The 16,476-nt window shown below is 36.8% G+C and overlaps 2 protein-coding genes across 4 annotated transcripts; one reads left to right on the top strand and one right to left on the bottom strand.

Moving 5' to 3' along the window:
- Positions 1-248: 248 nt before the first annotated feature.
- hmgb1b (high mobility group box 1b) lies at positions 249-11,162 on the bottom strand. Of its 2 annotated transcripts, none has more exons than XM_067450453.1 (5): positions 11,008-11,162; positions 1,482-1,637; positions 1,198-1,343; positions 941-1,115; positions 249-835 (listed from the first exon to the last, which is right to left on the bottom strand). In XM_067450453.1, exons 2-5 carry the CDS (start codon positions 1,626-1,628, stop codon positions 707-709), a joined length of 597 nt encoding a protein of 198 aa, XP_067306554.1. In that variant the 5' UTR covers positions 1,629-1,637; positions 11,008-11,162; the 3' UTR covers positions 249-706. The 2 variants fall into 2 exon arrangements, with proteins under 2 accessions (XP_067306554.1, XP_067306555.1); XM_067450454.1 differs by having other exon boundaries at positions 11,012-11,159.
- Positions 11,163-12,418: 1,256 nt separating this feature from the next.
- Positions 12,419-16,320, top strand: LOC137085119 (testis-expressed protein 26-like). 2 transcript variants are annotated; one of them, XM_067451679.1, is made up of 7 exons: positions 12,419-12,545; positions 12,933-13,020; positions 13,104-13,269; positions 13,617-13,770; positions 13,909-14,085; positions 15,592-15,753; positions 16,083-16,320. In XM_067451679.1, the coding sequence occupies exons 1-7, from the start codon at positions 12,497-12,499 to the stop codon at positions 16,205-16,207; spliced, it is 921 nt and encodes a 306-aa protein (XP_067307780.1). In that variant the 5' UTR covers positions 12,419-12,496; the 3' UTR covers positions 16,208-16,320. The 2 variants fall into 2 exon arrangements, with proteins under 2 accessions (XP_067307780.1, XP_067307781.1); XM_067451680.1 differs by lacking the exon at positions 12,419-12,545 and adding an exon at positions 12,768-12,848.
- Positions 16,321-16,476: the final 156 nt, after the last annotated feature.

The raw sequence follows: 16,476 nt of genomic DNA, 5'->3' as shown, positions 1-16,476 counted from the left end.
CACTTAATAGGTGTATAATTCAAAAACCTGTAGAGTCTTAAACGTGCTGCAATGTTTAATTCGCTGAAGCAGATCATTTCTTTGTTGCTTTTGCAATATTAATGAACGCATACATGAACCGATCACACTTCTTAGATGAGGAAGAATTATTCATATTTGATACAATCACTTTACATATTAAGTATACTATGCTTAATCTCTGTCACTACAGTAGCTACGGAAGAGAAAAAAAATCAGGACAGTTTTCTAAAAAAAGAAATGTTTACTTCAGACACATTCTTGAATGTCAAACAAAGCTGCATTCTTGTAATTAGAGTGGTATTCAAAGTACAGTTAAAGGACCTTATGACAGCAAATACGAAAAGTATTTTTAAAAACTAATATGATAGTGCACTACAGATCTACATGAACCAGATAACTGTGCTATGCACCTTCAGAGAAACAGTTCAAATCATATCATTCAACCTTAAGCTGTTCCTGGCAAAGAACTACCACTAACGAAAAACAAAGATAAAAAAGAACATTTTAAAGACTGAAGACACATAGTGTTAACTTTACAAAAGGAGAATAACACTGTACATCTTAAAAACGTCGCATATACACAGCCTAACAATTCTTGTTTCTGCTGTATTACGTTTGAAGATGTGAATCGTGTACAATTGGGTTTATGGCATGAACAAGAACTTAGGCTACATCAGTAGCTCATCTACTCATCATCCTCCTCATCTTCGTCCTCCTCCTCCTCTTCGTCTTCATCTTCGTTCTCATCATCATCATCCCCACCATCTTTTTTGGACAAGCCTGCAATTCCCTTTGTGCGGTATAGGGCAATATCCTAAATAAAATAAAATAAAAATGAACAAATAGGGCAGGTGCTTCTAAAAGGTTGACAACATTGAAGGAAACTCGGGGAGGAAAGAAAAACGAAACTATACACTACCTTGTCATACTTCTCCTTAAGCTTTGCAGCTTTCTTCTCATAGGGCTGCTTCACCTCAGCCGATGAGCCGTTCCACATTTCCCCAAGCTTCTTGGCAATGTCTCCGATGGAAAGACCTGGGTTCTCACCCTTAATCTTAGGGCGGTAGTCACCACAGAAAATAAAGAACGCCGACCTTGAGGGGGTAGGAAACATGTCAAACCGAACCATCTTGAAAAATGCTAGATTTTTAATAGCAGTGCAAAGCTTGAACATACGGTGGTCTCTTGGGTGCGTTCGGGTCCTTAAATCGCCTCTTCTTCTCTCCCTTCGGTGGGATGTAGTTCTTCATTTCTCTCTCATAGCGAACCTTATCTTGCTTTGCCATATCCTCAAACTTACCCTTCTCTTTGGCAGACATTGTCTGTTTAGAACGAGAAAAAGCTGTATCAAAAAGTGCAAGTTACATTACAAAAGATTTTTCTGAGTAAGCCCAAAAGCACAACAAATATAATATTTATATAATATAGCAGCATACTATACATGTTTTTTAGAACAGTACCTTCCATCGCTCTGAACACTTCTTGGAGAATTCAGAGAAGTTAACAGAGGCTTCAGGGTGCTTCTTTTTGTGTTCTTCACGACAGGTTTGCACAAAGTAGGCATAAGAGGACATCTTTCCCCTGGGCTTCCTTGGATCTTTACCCATCTTTACACTCTAAAAAAACAAACAAACAAAAATTCTAAACAAAGGTGACACGCTATACTCATTTTATATTCTTGTACAATATTTATGCAAATGCTTCCTACATGTATGTACTGCTTTTTTCCACAGCAATTTAATAGGAATTATTGAAGGCTGCATATAAATATTGGTCTAGGGTAGATATAGACCACTGCAGAGCAGGAACACCCCACGAAAGCAGCAGTTTGGAGATGGTCTGACTCAGTCGTCTAGCCATCACAACTTGGCCCGTATCAAACTCAACTTGCCCATTTATCCTGCTTCTATCACATCAACTTTGAGAAAAAAATGTTCACATGCTGCCAATCAGATCAGTGGGAGTGTTATTCACTTCGCCTATCATAATGTTATGCCTGATCGATATGTGTGTGTGTGTGTGTATATATATATATATATATATATATATATATATATATATATATATATATATGTATATTATATTAACACACATATATATATATATAAAGGTTGGTAAACACTGACATAACTATATATATATATATATATATATATATATATATATATATATATATATATATATATATATATATATATATATATATATATATAGTTATGTCAGTGTTTCCCAACCTTTTTTCAGTCATGATTGCTCACGGTTCGGTTTGTATCACGGTTTTAGGTTCACAGTTTCAGTACGTTTCGTTATTGCTATGTTCAGGGGAAAAAAGGACTAATAAAAATAAAGAAAATAACTAATACAAGCAGCAGCACAAATAAATACTATCAAGCAAAGATACTAATAAAATAATGCTTTTTGGGTTTTTCAGGTAGGTCTAACATTAGTTTTTAGGTACATAAATTGAATGAAGTAATCAAATGTAAAATAACTGCATATTTAACTGTTTAAATTAAAGATTAATCCTTATTCAACTTACAAAAGCTATTCAATTAAGAGCAGTGAGTGATGTCCTTATCTTTTGTTTGACATCAAACAGAGCAGTAAAGGCTACTGCCCCTTTAAGACATAATGCATGGTTATGCATCGTTTTTCGCAACTGTATAAAGTTCACTTAAGGCATATACAGAAAAATTTAAAAAAAAATGGAAAAAAAAAAAAAAATTAAAAAAAGGGTCGGTAGGTAGGTCTATATTTTTTTCTTCAAATTTTAATACAAAAAAAAAAGTACATTTTTGGTGATGGTGATTACGTAGGTATGAATTTAAACAAATTGGCATATCGTGACATCACTGACTGGGTCTTCAAGCCGTGCCTTCGGGCGTGTAGGCTAATTGCAGGCTATATAGACCACAAACAAATTGAAATATTTGTCAAAAACATGTTTATTGCATAAATTTCCGGTGCATTCTTAAAGAAAAGTGTCCACCCACCAGCTAGCTGTCATTGACTCAAAGCTGTCAACCCTCCCTTTTTTTCCAGGTTTCTCACGTATTTTAGCTCTTTTCCCGCTGTCTTCCCGTTTTAGTATTTTCCCGTGATATGTTTCTTATTTTTACGCTTGATTGTGTAAAAAGGGGTCGTTTTACGCTCGATTGTGAACACGCAACTATCTGTGTCTGTCTCTGAAGTGGCTTCCTTAAAAAGCAAAAAGTTGTTTTTATGAATTCAATTAATTAAGTCTATAACCAGCTATTTAATCAAGAGCAGTGAGTGAGTCCTTATCTTTTGTTTGACAGAGAGCAGTAAAGGCTACTGCCCCTTTAAGACCTAATACAGAGATATGCATCGTCTTTCTCAACTGTATAAAGTTCTCTTAAGGCATATACAGACTGTCTGATGGATACTCATCAAGATCGACATGTTGACATACTTTTTGTGTGAGTTTATCCGTTCAAACGCAAGACTTGAAAGAACTCAATATTTGCGCGCTGTGAGACGTGCGCGCGCTGCGCAAAGAGACAGATCTTCTCTCACTGCAGAGGGTTCTCATTCGCGTCTTCTGGCGAATATACTGAGTGATGATGCCGAAAATGACTGGTCATACGGCAGCACTCGCATGCATTGAACACAGTTTACAAAGATAGACCGTTTTGCCCACGTTTTCTTTTATTATCGCTGTTGTAGTGTAGCCTATCACTGAGGAGCCAGCACGTGTATCCATCGACAGAACCATACATAAAGCATTATTTTTCAAGTTACAACCAGTCCCGCCGCTCCCACCACGCGCTGGGGTTGAGCAGAGCACGCTACCCATAGCAAAGCGTTATGACAACGACATTTCAGACTGACAGAGACTAGATAAACGGCTTTTCAACCATTTGTTACTGTTTTGTACACGTTGTTATATTAATTATAATTCAAAATCTATTTTATTCGCCACAATATAGTAATGATAAATGTTGAGGGGGCACTTTTGATTCATTTTCAAAAAGGACAGGGGCTCAAAGCCCTCCCCTCTGCAGTGCACTTGCCTGGTGTGTGTAACGTGTCCATGGTCCTCCTGACTCCTATCACACAATGCGGCGAAATCTCCGACAGGGCTTTAAAACGTTACAGTGAATGAGAGTATGAGCCGAGCCGAAACCATGGCCGAAACGAACGCACGTGCTGGCCATAGTGTGACATCCGTTAACCATAGTGTAAACATAGATGACGTCACAGGTTTTTCTATAAACGAAAGAACGTAGCCTTCGTTTGTATGGCCCAGGCAATTTATACATTTATAATACTTACTAAAATATAATTCATATTATTTTATTACTGTTGTATTAGTTGTTTGAAAAGTAAAAAAAGAAATTGGTCGGTCTTAAAGCCAATTTACAACCGGCAAGTCGGTCGGACTAAAAGGGAAAAAAAATACAAAATTGAGTCGGCCCTAAATTGACAGGGTCGGTCGGGTTACGGCAAACAAGAATATTTTTAAGGATGGCCTGAGTTATGTCCCTCAGAGTGCATTACACACACACACACAAACACACACAAACACACACAAACACACACAAAAGGATTATTAGGAACACCATACTAATACTGTGTTTGACCCCTTTCACCTTCAGAACTGCCTTAATTCTCCATGGCATTCAACAAGGTGCTTAAAGCATTCTTTAGAAATGTTGGCCCATATTGATAGGATAGCATCTTGTAGTTGATGGAGATTTGTGGGATGCACATCCAGGGCACGAAGCTCCCATTCTACCACATCCCAAAGATGCTCTATTGGGTTAAGATCTGGTGACTGTTGGGGCCATTTTATATAATTAATTAAATGCGATGTAACTAAATGTAACTAATTATTATTTTAGTACAGTAAACTCATTGTCATGTTCAAGAAACCGATTTGAAAAAGATTCAAGCTTTGTGACATGGTGCATTATCCTGCTGGAAGTAGCCATCAGAGGATGGGTATATGGCAGTCATAAAGGGATGGACATGGTCAGAAACAATGCTCAGGTAGGTCGTGGGATTTAAACGATGCCCAATTGGCACTAAGGGGCCTAAAGTGTGCCAAGAACTAGGGGTGGGCGATATAGCCTCAAAATTATATCACAATATTTCAGGAATATTTGCGATAACGATATAGCAAAAAATATATGGAACAAAGTTTTATTGGTTATTGCAACTGGTAGGCAGCCGCATTTATTATTGCAAATAAAATTAAAGGCATTGTTTATCCTTTTCCAATGAGCTGATGTCAATGATGAGATTGATGATTTTTTTTTTTTTTTTGGTGGGGGGCACTTAATACATTTATTCAGCAAGGAGGCCTTTCTTCTTACTCATTTTATAGGCCTAGCCTATATAACATTTAGTTTAGCAATAACTAAAGTAATTTATGTCATGGTGTCTGAATATTCAGTTCTGATTGGGAAGGTGTACAATAGCAGAGGTAATTCCAAGTTTGCTAAAATACCGTTCTGTATGAGCCGTTTTCATTATGAAGCGCGCACACACATACACACACACACGTCACTCGCATACAGATTGCGCTGCAGATTCAGGAGCACGGAAACTGGTTATCAACGCCGCCCGCGACTTTTAGCAACAAAAGATCTAAGCTACTGGGTCACTACATTATATTTCTCAGCAATGTTGGGGTTACTCGCTATTTTAAAGTAATAAACAAACATCTGCATTGTTAAGAGACGCTGAACAGACACAGTCACGCATGTATGTCTCTCTCTCTCTCTCTCTCTATCTCTCTGTAATTAAAATAAATGCTATAATCCATTCATTCAAATAAACGTATTACTTTATACACTACTCACTTTATCTCTGTGTCTCATTCGAAGCGTGCACAATGCTAGATCTAACTAACTTAAGTCATAATTAACAAAAATAAACGTCAATGTTACCCTTCCCGTTAAATCTGCATGGCAAACATCAAAATCAGCCATAAGCTGTTCATGTTATGTCAGTTGTCAAGAGAGCTGACCTCTTGTAACCAAGTAGCTCCCTTTTAGGTACTAAATCATCATCATCGGAGGCTGACATGCTGCTCTTCTCACTCAGACAGGTGTTATTGTGCGCACTAGGGAAAGTAAATGCGATATGACACTTTTTTATCATGTAAAAATTTATACCGGTATTATCGCGGACGATATGATATGGCACACCCCTAACCCACACCATTACACCACCCCCACCAGCCTGCACAGTGGTAACAAGGCATGATGGATCCATGTTCTCAGTCTGTTTACGCCAAATTCTGACTCTACCATCTGGATTTCTCAACAGAAATTGAGACTCATCACACCAGGCAACATTTTTCCAGTCTTCAACTGTCCAATTTTGGTGAGCTCCTGCAAATTGTAGCCTCTTTTTCCTATTTGTAGTGGAGATGAGTGGTACCTGGCGGGGTCTTCTGCTGTTGTAGCCCATCCGCCTCAAGGTTGTGCGTGTTGTGGCCTCACAAATGCTTTGCTGCATACCTCGGTTGTAACGAGTGGTTATTTCAGTCAAAGTTGCTCTTCTATCAGCTTGAATCAGTCGACCCATTCTCCTCTGACCTCTAGCATCAACAAGATATTTTCGCCCACAGGACTGCCGCATACTGGATGTTTTTCCCTTTTCACACCATTCTTTGTAAACCCTAGAAATGGTTGTGCGTGAAAATCCCAGTAACTGAGCAGATTGTGAAATACTCAGACCGGCCTGTCTGGCACCAACAACCATGCCACGCTCAAAATTGCTTAAATCACCTTTCTTTCCCATTTTGACATTCAGGCCCGTCCACACGAAGCCAGAGCTTTTCCAATCCGATCTTTTTTTTCTCCTTGTTTCAAGAAATATCTGCGTAAACACGAGAGCAATGAAAACGACTCAAAACGATGTAGTATACATTAGGGCTGTCATTTTTTAGAAAAATCTAATTCGAATATCAAGCAATGTATTCTAATATATTCGAATATCTACGAGCCTACATTTGGTCATGGGCCTACGCTACAATACGTTTAGAGCGCTCTCTATTGGATAAGATGGCAAACAATAAAATTAAAAACAAACGGTCTAATCATTAGCCACGTTTACATGCACACTCTTTTGTCATTCCGATATGAATAATTACGATTGAAAGATTCAGTGGACTGTTTACATGAGACCATATCTAAACCGATCTGGGGTTTACATGTGCTGACTTTCAATCAGAATAATTTTGTGACATGCGCACACAATGTGTCTGCAACATTAGAAATGTTGCCGCTGTCCTCTCCAGCAGCTGGAATGTGTTCACGAATACCATAGCAACTCTAAACGGCCTCAAGGTTTTATAAAAGCTGTTTATTTGTTGTAAAGTGTAATAATCATCTCAGAAAAAATGTATTCTTCTTTCAGGCACAGTTGAAGTAAAAAGTGCCTTGGACAAACGCTGTCAAGAGAGGGTGTCTGTGTCATTATTCCAATGTTATTTTCATAACTTCTTACGAAATAGAAAGTTTACCCCTCAGAAAAATAAGCTTTCATCTCTTGTCAACATTATAGCCTTGTGTGACTGTGAACGCAGCACGTGCTCTTCAGTGGTGGAGGCGCATGCTGCATCACGTCACATAAGGACGCAAGTAATCCAGTCAGGTCATTTACATGGTGAAATTTTTTGCTTGATCGGTTCATGAAAAGGTTTATCCCACCCCTCTTAAACCAATTACAATTTAATTCGTTTTAGACATCTTTATTTCGATTATTTATATGGAGCATTTTCATTTGGATTGGATTTTTAAACCAATTACAGTGCTCCATAAACATACCTATAGACTGTAAAATAAAATAAAAAGCGATATACATGGCACTTTAGAAAGCGGATAGTTTATTTATAGTTCGATTACGGATATTTCACGTCATGTTCGAATGCATATTCGAATATCGAATAAAAAGAGACAGCCCTAGTGCTAGGAGGAGAGTGCTAGCAGTGCTAGAATAATCTCACAATAAAATAATAAATCAGGGTTTTTCCTGGGTCAGAAATGGTCTTCGTGGTGGCTAACCAGTCATGGTCATCCACACACACACACACACACACACGCATGCACGCGCACACACACCCCAACAGTAAAATTACCTACCCGCGTGATCTGTGAGCCCAATACTGACAATAAATGTAAAATAAATGCAAACATTTTTTTTGCTTTTTGTTGCTCATCTAATTTTGATATCTCATTATGTATGATGTGTTGATGTTTGTTTCTTTAGTTCCTCATTTTAACACAGTTTGCATGGTTTACTGATTCATTATTTTGGCAACAATTATTAAAAAGCAGCATTAAAAATTAAAATAACAAATAGTCTAATTCTCTGCCATAAACAATTTAACTTGCGTTGTTCTGCTTTCACCTTATTGCAGTCTAAACTAATTTTTTTAGTGGTAATTTACTACACATTATCAATATTACATGAAAATACTGTGGATTATTAATACTTATTCTTACTAACCCCTCTTGTTTAAAGCACACTTAATTCTCATTTCAGGGGTGTTGTGAGTAAATGATTACACACCGATTCGTGAGTTCAGTGTTGGACAGATCAGTTCAGTAAAATGAATCTCATATAGGCGCTGTCCTCCTTAAAGTACCGGTACAAATAAAAGTCCATATTGTACTGTTTGTAATAGCAGGGTATACAGGATACTTTTCTAGTACTGGTATATTGTGCAACACTAATACGTATACAGCTGAACAACGCGTCTCTGTGTGGACAGGGCCTCAGTTTAGAGTTCAGGAGATTGTCTTGACCATAGACCGTAAAAAAATATGGACGACTCGACATCATCCATTTCCGCTTGCCAGATTTGAAGCTTTCAGACGGCCTGTACGGCGCTGACATCTTGGGACCGAGTCTACAGTAGTGATTTCGTGACCGGAGTTGCACAGAATAGAGCAGGAAGTACAGTCGCGATATCAAAAGCCCACCCACACTCTCACAGATGCAGAACAATTCATTATGTTGGTGTGAAATAAACAGTTATGGAAATGTAGAAATTAAAGCTATAGCTCCAATCTGCTCCCAAAAATTCAGAAAAAAAGTCAGTTAGTGCCTCAGTGACAACTTCACTCAGAGAAGACGTCGATCTCTGCTGTCAATCATGACGTCACCCCCCCCCCCCCCGTTTTTATAGCAACAAATAACTAACTAAAACTAAACTTATTTTAAAAACGAACACTTGAAATGATTAACTTGCCTTAAAATGCTGAGTTTATTGAAATAAAAAAGTGTTGATACAATGAAGGAAATTGGTTTAATTAATAGAAACTCAAAATATTATTGTATCTGAACCACTTAAAAAATGTGATAAATAATGAAAGTAGCACAATTTGGCATGTTTTACTGCGTCATCATAATTAAAACACACAATTACCCAATATGCTTATAAAATATTTTTTTAAATATTTGAATACGGTTGTTGATTCTCAAAAGTGTTCATTGTATTAACTCAAATTTTTAATTTCAATGAACTTAAAATTCTAAGGCAAACAGGCAACTTATTTTTTTAAATATATTTTTTACAGTGTATGTTTATAATGTAATTATATTTTATTGATATACCGGTGTATGTATATATATATATATATATATAATTGCAATGTGGGGGACTTATTTATTTTAAATAAAAAGTGATTAGACTATGATGAAATGTGCAGTGAAATCACGTTGAGATGGACGGTGAGATGCACAAAAGACTGCCTCAGGTTCACGGTGAAAGACAAGGACATCCTCCATTTTGTGAATAAAATCGCACATTTAATGATTTAATATTCATTCCTGCTATTTTATTTCCCTTCATGTGTATTTCCCATTAACGGAACATTGATAGCAGTATCGACCATGAGCAGGCAGATAGATTACATTGGGCCCGCCTTAAAATGCCTAAACGGTGCAACAATAATATTTCTTCTTCCATTTTGAAAAAGCCGTCTTCATGAGAGAAAGTCCCCCTCAATTGTCTCCTCCCACATTCCTGGGTAATTTCTAGGACCTAAAATCACCGCACTTTGTCCGTTTTTCGCCCCTGTCCGGCCGCTTTCCGATATTCTCGCCTCCCCTATGGAAGAAGTCGGTCTGTATGGACACAGTGTCTGTAACTATAAGCGCTATGCAATGGGAGTTTCGCTCTCGTTAGGCCGCCGTTCAACTGGAGCCACATGAGCACAGCTAGCGGAGCCAACATGGCTTCCACTCTCTCTCCTCCCTTTATGTCTGCCAGCCAGAGCCGCATACACACACAACACTGGCGGAGGGAAACAATATAAATATAATTTTACCCCCCGAGTTCGCTTGTAAAACACCGGCGTTCACTGATATAGACCCTCGGGGTGTTGTACGAGTTGAAAAAGCATTGCAAATGAGCTTAAATGAATTTAATTTCATTAGTTAAGTTGAATGGCGCTTACACCCCGTCCGTCTCCATCCCCCGCCACTCACAGGCAAAACGCACTGAGTATCCTCCGCAAGCCAGCCATATTATATTACAGAACACGGCCGTACACGTCCCGTTCAGAGAAAAAATGCACACAATGACGAACACATTCCCTCGGGACTGGTAAATCTATCGGAGGTGTTATTTTAGTCTGCAAGTGAGAATGCAAAGCACGGCTCACACAATAACACCCCCCAAAAGACCTTAAAAAGCTAACTGCTTTAGCTGGGATGGCTACATGACAATATTACAGCCCATCATATTAAAGACTATTAGAATACTGTCATTTCACAAGAAAAAAGCAATAATGTTCTATCTTCAAAAGATTTTTTCATTCAGGACATTTCACTACGTGCTCACTGACTGAATGACTGGCGAATAGATTCTGACAAAGATTGGTCGCTCTGCGTTGCGTTCACGAAATTACCACGCAACTACGAAGGGAAATGTGTAGTAATATACGACGTTATTTGAAAAACAGTTAAATACGGCCTTGACAATGGTATTTTGACAAAACTTACCAGCCTTCTCTATTTGCAGCTTCTGTGGATGCCTAGATAATGGTGCTTTGAAGTACAATAACACCGATGCGCGCTCTTCCAAGTGCGTGCAGAACCCTCCGCTCACGAGAGACACAGGATACAGTCACGAATCCTATTGGCTACCGCCAAGTTCTGAGCGCCCGTGATTGGCTGTCGGCGCACTATAGCCCCTACGAGAGCTGAGGTGTGGTTGGCTGTTCATCGACAAAACGTCATATTTTTTCAACGGCGCGTAAATATGAAAAACCATCCATTGGTACAAGTGTAGTTTCAGACACCGTTTTGTACTGCTGTGAACTTACTCTAGTACATGTAAAGCACAGGGTTGTCGTTAAAGTAAGGTTTCAAACTGTATGATGAACATTTGCTTTAAATACATATTTCATTTCAATGATTCCACAGCATTGGCCGACTGCACGCTGACAACTGTCGGAAGAAAAAAAGCGACAGTTACAAAATTGTTTTCACAACCATAGACGTTCCTCGATCATCTTCTGATTAGAACGCAAAGCATACATAACTGTCAATATTTATCACGCGACGTCATTGCATATTCACAATTTTACATTATGCATTCATTCGCGTGCCTGCTTTAAAATCGTGCAAATGCAAAAGCTGATTTTTGATCCATGCACGAATTTTACTTTCGACAAACTAGTGAAATTGTTCTATAGCACGTGGAACATAGAAGTCACATGCAATTGTTTGCTATGTCATCGTTGACAGACTGACAGTGACATCGTCTGACATAATTCTGCGTTTTATATTATTATTATTATTATTATTATTATTATTATTATTATTATTATTATTATTATTGCCGTTGTTGTATTATATACACTACCACGTAACGTTTCTGAGTCCAAAAGAAGAAAACAAAACAAAACAAAGCAAAACCCATTAAGTTTCTATAACGTGAATAAATCAAATAGGAATACTTTATTATACACTTGCTCATTTACAACCACATTCGTAGTAAATTGTCCAAGAATTGGTCACATGCTGCCTGCAGCACGACTTTTTAAATTTATTTTGTTAAAGGACGCAATATTTTGTCGAGATAATGTTAATTGTTGCTGTTATTATGTATAGTTTATGCTTTTTTCTTCTATGTTCTGTATTAAGTCTGTACATTTGCGTTCCTTATTCATGTGATCCTGGAAATCTTGAAATGCACCTCATCATAGTTTCCACTGAGCGGCGCTACGCCATAATACAAAACACTGACTCCTGTAGGTTGGAAAAGAGGAATTTAATGATTCTGTTTCTTTAATTGTAATGATTTTTGGAGTATTAAGAACGTGATAAAATAAATATATTTCGTGGGCCGTGGATCCTATTTTATTATAAAAAATCATTAAAAATATGCAGAAAAAGACATTTCTGCCCTTTGCCTGCTTTAATGTCTTGTTTTCCATAAAGGGCAATTATTTCAGTCGAAATCATAAACGTGGAACCTTGCTTCAGTATGCTAGTGTCTACCTTTTTGGCGTTTGACATTGTCAGCTGGTTTTTAGGTAAGCATGCGTTCACGCGCGGCCTTGTACACGGAGAAAGACCCCCGCGGAGCGTCAGATTGCTCTAGCGCGCACGTTGTTGTGCGTTTCCTATAACAACGCCATTTCATAAAACATATCCGATCACATGGACATTTGCATTTCACATCAACAGGCTACAATTTTCCTAAAACAGGTGCATCAAAAGTAATACAGGACAGCGCACGACGGGCTTCCGCATTAGATTCTGGACATATTGTCGTTTGGACAACAATAGCAGAATCAGATATTTAATATCTGTTAAGACAGCCATGGCAAATTATGGTTTGACACGTTTATTTTTATTGTATTATATTTGTTTTCAATGCATAATTCATGTTTTTTTTTTCAATGTGCATTTTAATCTAGATGTTAACAAAAAATGGGATGTGTATGAAACCTCTCATAAAAGAGATTTCATCTATAGACCCATCTCATCTAATCCAACTCAAATATGGTGAGTTTCCTGTTAACAGAAGTGATGCAAATGTCTAAATTGAGGATCATCTCTCTTTTTGTTCAATCTGTTTTAAATACAAGGTCAAAAACATCTGGTAAGGTCTATAGAAATGCACATTCACTGGATGAGCCGGTGGGTGCGACTGCATACAGTGAAGACTTCTGCTGGAAGCCTTTGTCAAAGACTGCCTGTATAAGGTCTGCCACAGCATCAGGAAACAGAAGGAACAACCCACACCCAAACCAGGTAAATGGCAAAAAAATTTACTTCCTGTGTTTGTTGGTTTGTATTGTAATGTGTAATAAGCATGAAAGCTGCTTGTATGAATGTGTATTCTGGTTGTTAAACAAAAAGAACATCAGTAGCACAGAGATCTTCAGAATGCACACTTAATACCACATATTCCACAGAACAATCGGTTCCACAAAGAACCTTTCAGTGAACAGTTCTTAAAATAACCATTTTTATTTCATAGTGTGAAGAACAGTTTATTCTGAAAAACCTTTTTCCACTTTACTTTTGTACTTTGGAAAGAGTGTAGCCATCATACTCATTTTATATATATATTTTTTTATATATTTTTTGACACAAAGGCATTCATGGTATGGAGGCGTACTGCAGATCAAGTGAAACACATTGATGGTAGTTCCTCTCTTCAACTTCCTTTGACTGAGAAGGAAATCCAAAAGGCTCTGAGTGCCCAGTACAGGTCGACCTACAGGACTGACTTTATTGGATTACCTCAAGGTGAGTTCTAAGAATTACTATACACATTAAAAGATATTTGAATCTTATTTAATGCCAAGGCCTCGTGGTTCCAAAGATTGTCTATCTTATTATGACTGAAACATCTCAATTTCTTGTTATATTCTGTCCGCATCACAGGGATTATGAAGAACCATGCAACCTTTGCTCCTTTCAACCTCAGTCATGCTGGCCACTACTATACCCAGACTGAAATGAGACACAACTATCGTCCACCCAAATCGACACATGAGCTTCTGGGGAACAACACTCGCTATGGGTGCAATAAGCTGCATGGTATAGCAGCAAGGGGTATTGGTAAGCTTCCGCAAACCTGCAACATTTCTGTTTCAACTAGGGCTAAAATACCAAACTACATTGTTTGAAATTGAAGACAACCAACCCAGTCAGTAGCCTAGACACAACGCAAACACAAACGGGTAGACTAGACATGAAAGGATGTACAAGTTGAATGGCAAGTTCATTTTAAGTTATAAGAGTTAATCGGTCAGTTAGTTTAGGGGCTTTCGAACTTTGAGATGCCAAGGACCCCCACATACGATTATGTTAGAACTATTAGATAAATAGTGTGACATTATGAATACAACATATGGTTTCCAAACTTAAATTGGCTATACTTAATGTTGGATATATCTGAAGAAGAACATTTTCAATGAAAGATTATTTGTATATGGAACTTTCACAGTAAATGTATATAAGCATCTTTCATACATGCATTAAAGGAACACTCCGCCATTTTTAGAAATAGGGCGCATATTCAACTACTTTCCTACATTTAGATATGAGGGCAAATGCATTTTTGTCTCAGTGCATGCATTGTTTTAGTTTAGCAGGATCGCCGCTAGCTTAGCTTAGCATAATGAATGGAATCCTATGTTGCCAGCTAGCATGCCTTAGATCCTTCTGGAGGACCCCTGTTTAAGTTAGTTGACAATTAGGCAAAATACACTTTATAATTATGCAGTTATTGTTAAAGGGGCCATCTTATGCCCTTTTACAAAGTCTTGATTTTGTTTTTGGGGTCTACTAGAATAGGTTTTCATATATATATATATATATATATATATATATATATATATATATATATATATATATATATATATATATATATATATATATATAATACTATAAAAACATTACTTTGCAGAAATAAAATTACATTTAAACTTATTTAAAATTTAACAATTTAAAATAACTAAAACTGAAATAAACATTTTGAAATCTATATAGACATAGTTTTGAATAAAATAAAAATGATACAACATAAAATTACTAAAACATTAAATAAATTCCACATGAAAATAAAAAAATCTAGTAATAAATAATCTCAGTGATACTAAAATAATAAATATGTAATTATTTTTTACAGCTTGTAAAACATTCTAAATGTACACTTTTCCTAATCGTGTATTCTGTAATCGTAATCTATATATTGATATTCGTAAAAAATATTGTTGGTTTAACCTAAAAAAGTAAGTAACCTGGTTGCTTTAAAATTTTGAGTTTATTGAAATTAAAAATTTGAGTTGATACAATGAAGGAAATTGGTTCAGTGAACCACATAAAAATGTGCTGAATCATGAAATAGCACAATTTGGCATGTTTCACTGCGTCATAACAAATAAACACACAATTACCCAATATGCTTACAAAATCTTTAAATAATATTTGAATAAAGGTTGTCGATTAACTCAAAATTTTAAATTCAATGAACTCAAAATTGTAAGGCAACCAGGTAACTTCTTTTTTTTATTTTTTTATTTACAGTGTAGAGATGAATGACACTTTTCTTTTACATTTTAGTTCCTACATTGATTCAAAGCCACATCAATAATCCAGAAAACAGTAAACTGCAGACCACCTACAATAAACATTTTGGAAGCAGACACGTAGATGTCTCCTCACTGCTCAAATCAACCCCACCTCAGACATTTCAACTGATTTGTAAGAAATTATCTGATAAAGGTGAGAGAGTAATGCTGTGTGTTCTTACTGAAACTAGAATTTAGAATACTAAATTTTTTTAGAATTTAGAATACTAAAGTTCAATTAAATGAATAAATACAATATTTATTGTTGTAAATGTAGTAATTGTGTACTTTTTTCAAGATTTCGGTGATTTTAAAACTTCAAAATAAAATCGAACAAATTAGATCGGTAATAGCAAAAGTTGTTATACTTCATAAGAATATAGATCCTACCGATCTTGCTTGAAAAACAGACATGCATATAATTCCTACATTGTAGCATGTTACTGTGTTTAGTGTCCTATGTTTTATGTTGTCTTTTACCAGAAAAGAAGGATGTGAAGAAATTGCATATAAGCAGCTCCTCTTCTCGTGGATCCTCTTCTACTGGTGCATTTATGCAAACTCCTTCCACACTGGAGAGGATGTCTGCCTGGCCTGGGCCTTTATAAACATGGCATTTTGAACCATGGTATATGAATGTGTGTGCAATGTTTTTCTTTCAGGACACAGAACACCCCCGATATAATGATATGCCTTTATGCATATTTGATGTTGTGCTTAATAAAACACTGAAAGCAAAACTGGTGAAAGGCATAAATCATTTTCTTACTCTAAACAGTTATCATTACATATCATTATACATATCATCAATCATTTGTCTCTCTTGAGAATAATAAATCTCTTGAGATTTTGCACAGGCAAATACATATTTTGACTT

This window comes from Pseudorasbora parva, chromosome 8, assembly GCF_024679245.1.
Source record: "Pseudorasbora parva isolate DD20220531a chromosome 8, ASM2467924v1, whole genome shotgun sequence".
Taxonomy (NCBI): domain Eukaryota; kingdom Metazoa; phylum Chordata; class Actinopteri; order Cypriniformes; family Gobionidae; genus Pseudorasbora; species Pseudorasbora parva.
The sequence above is the reverse complement of the archived record's forward strand: the minus strand, read 5'-3'. Positions and strand labels throughout refer to the sequence as shown.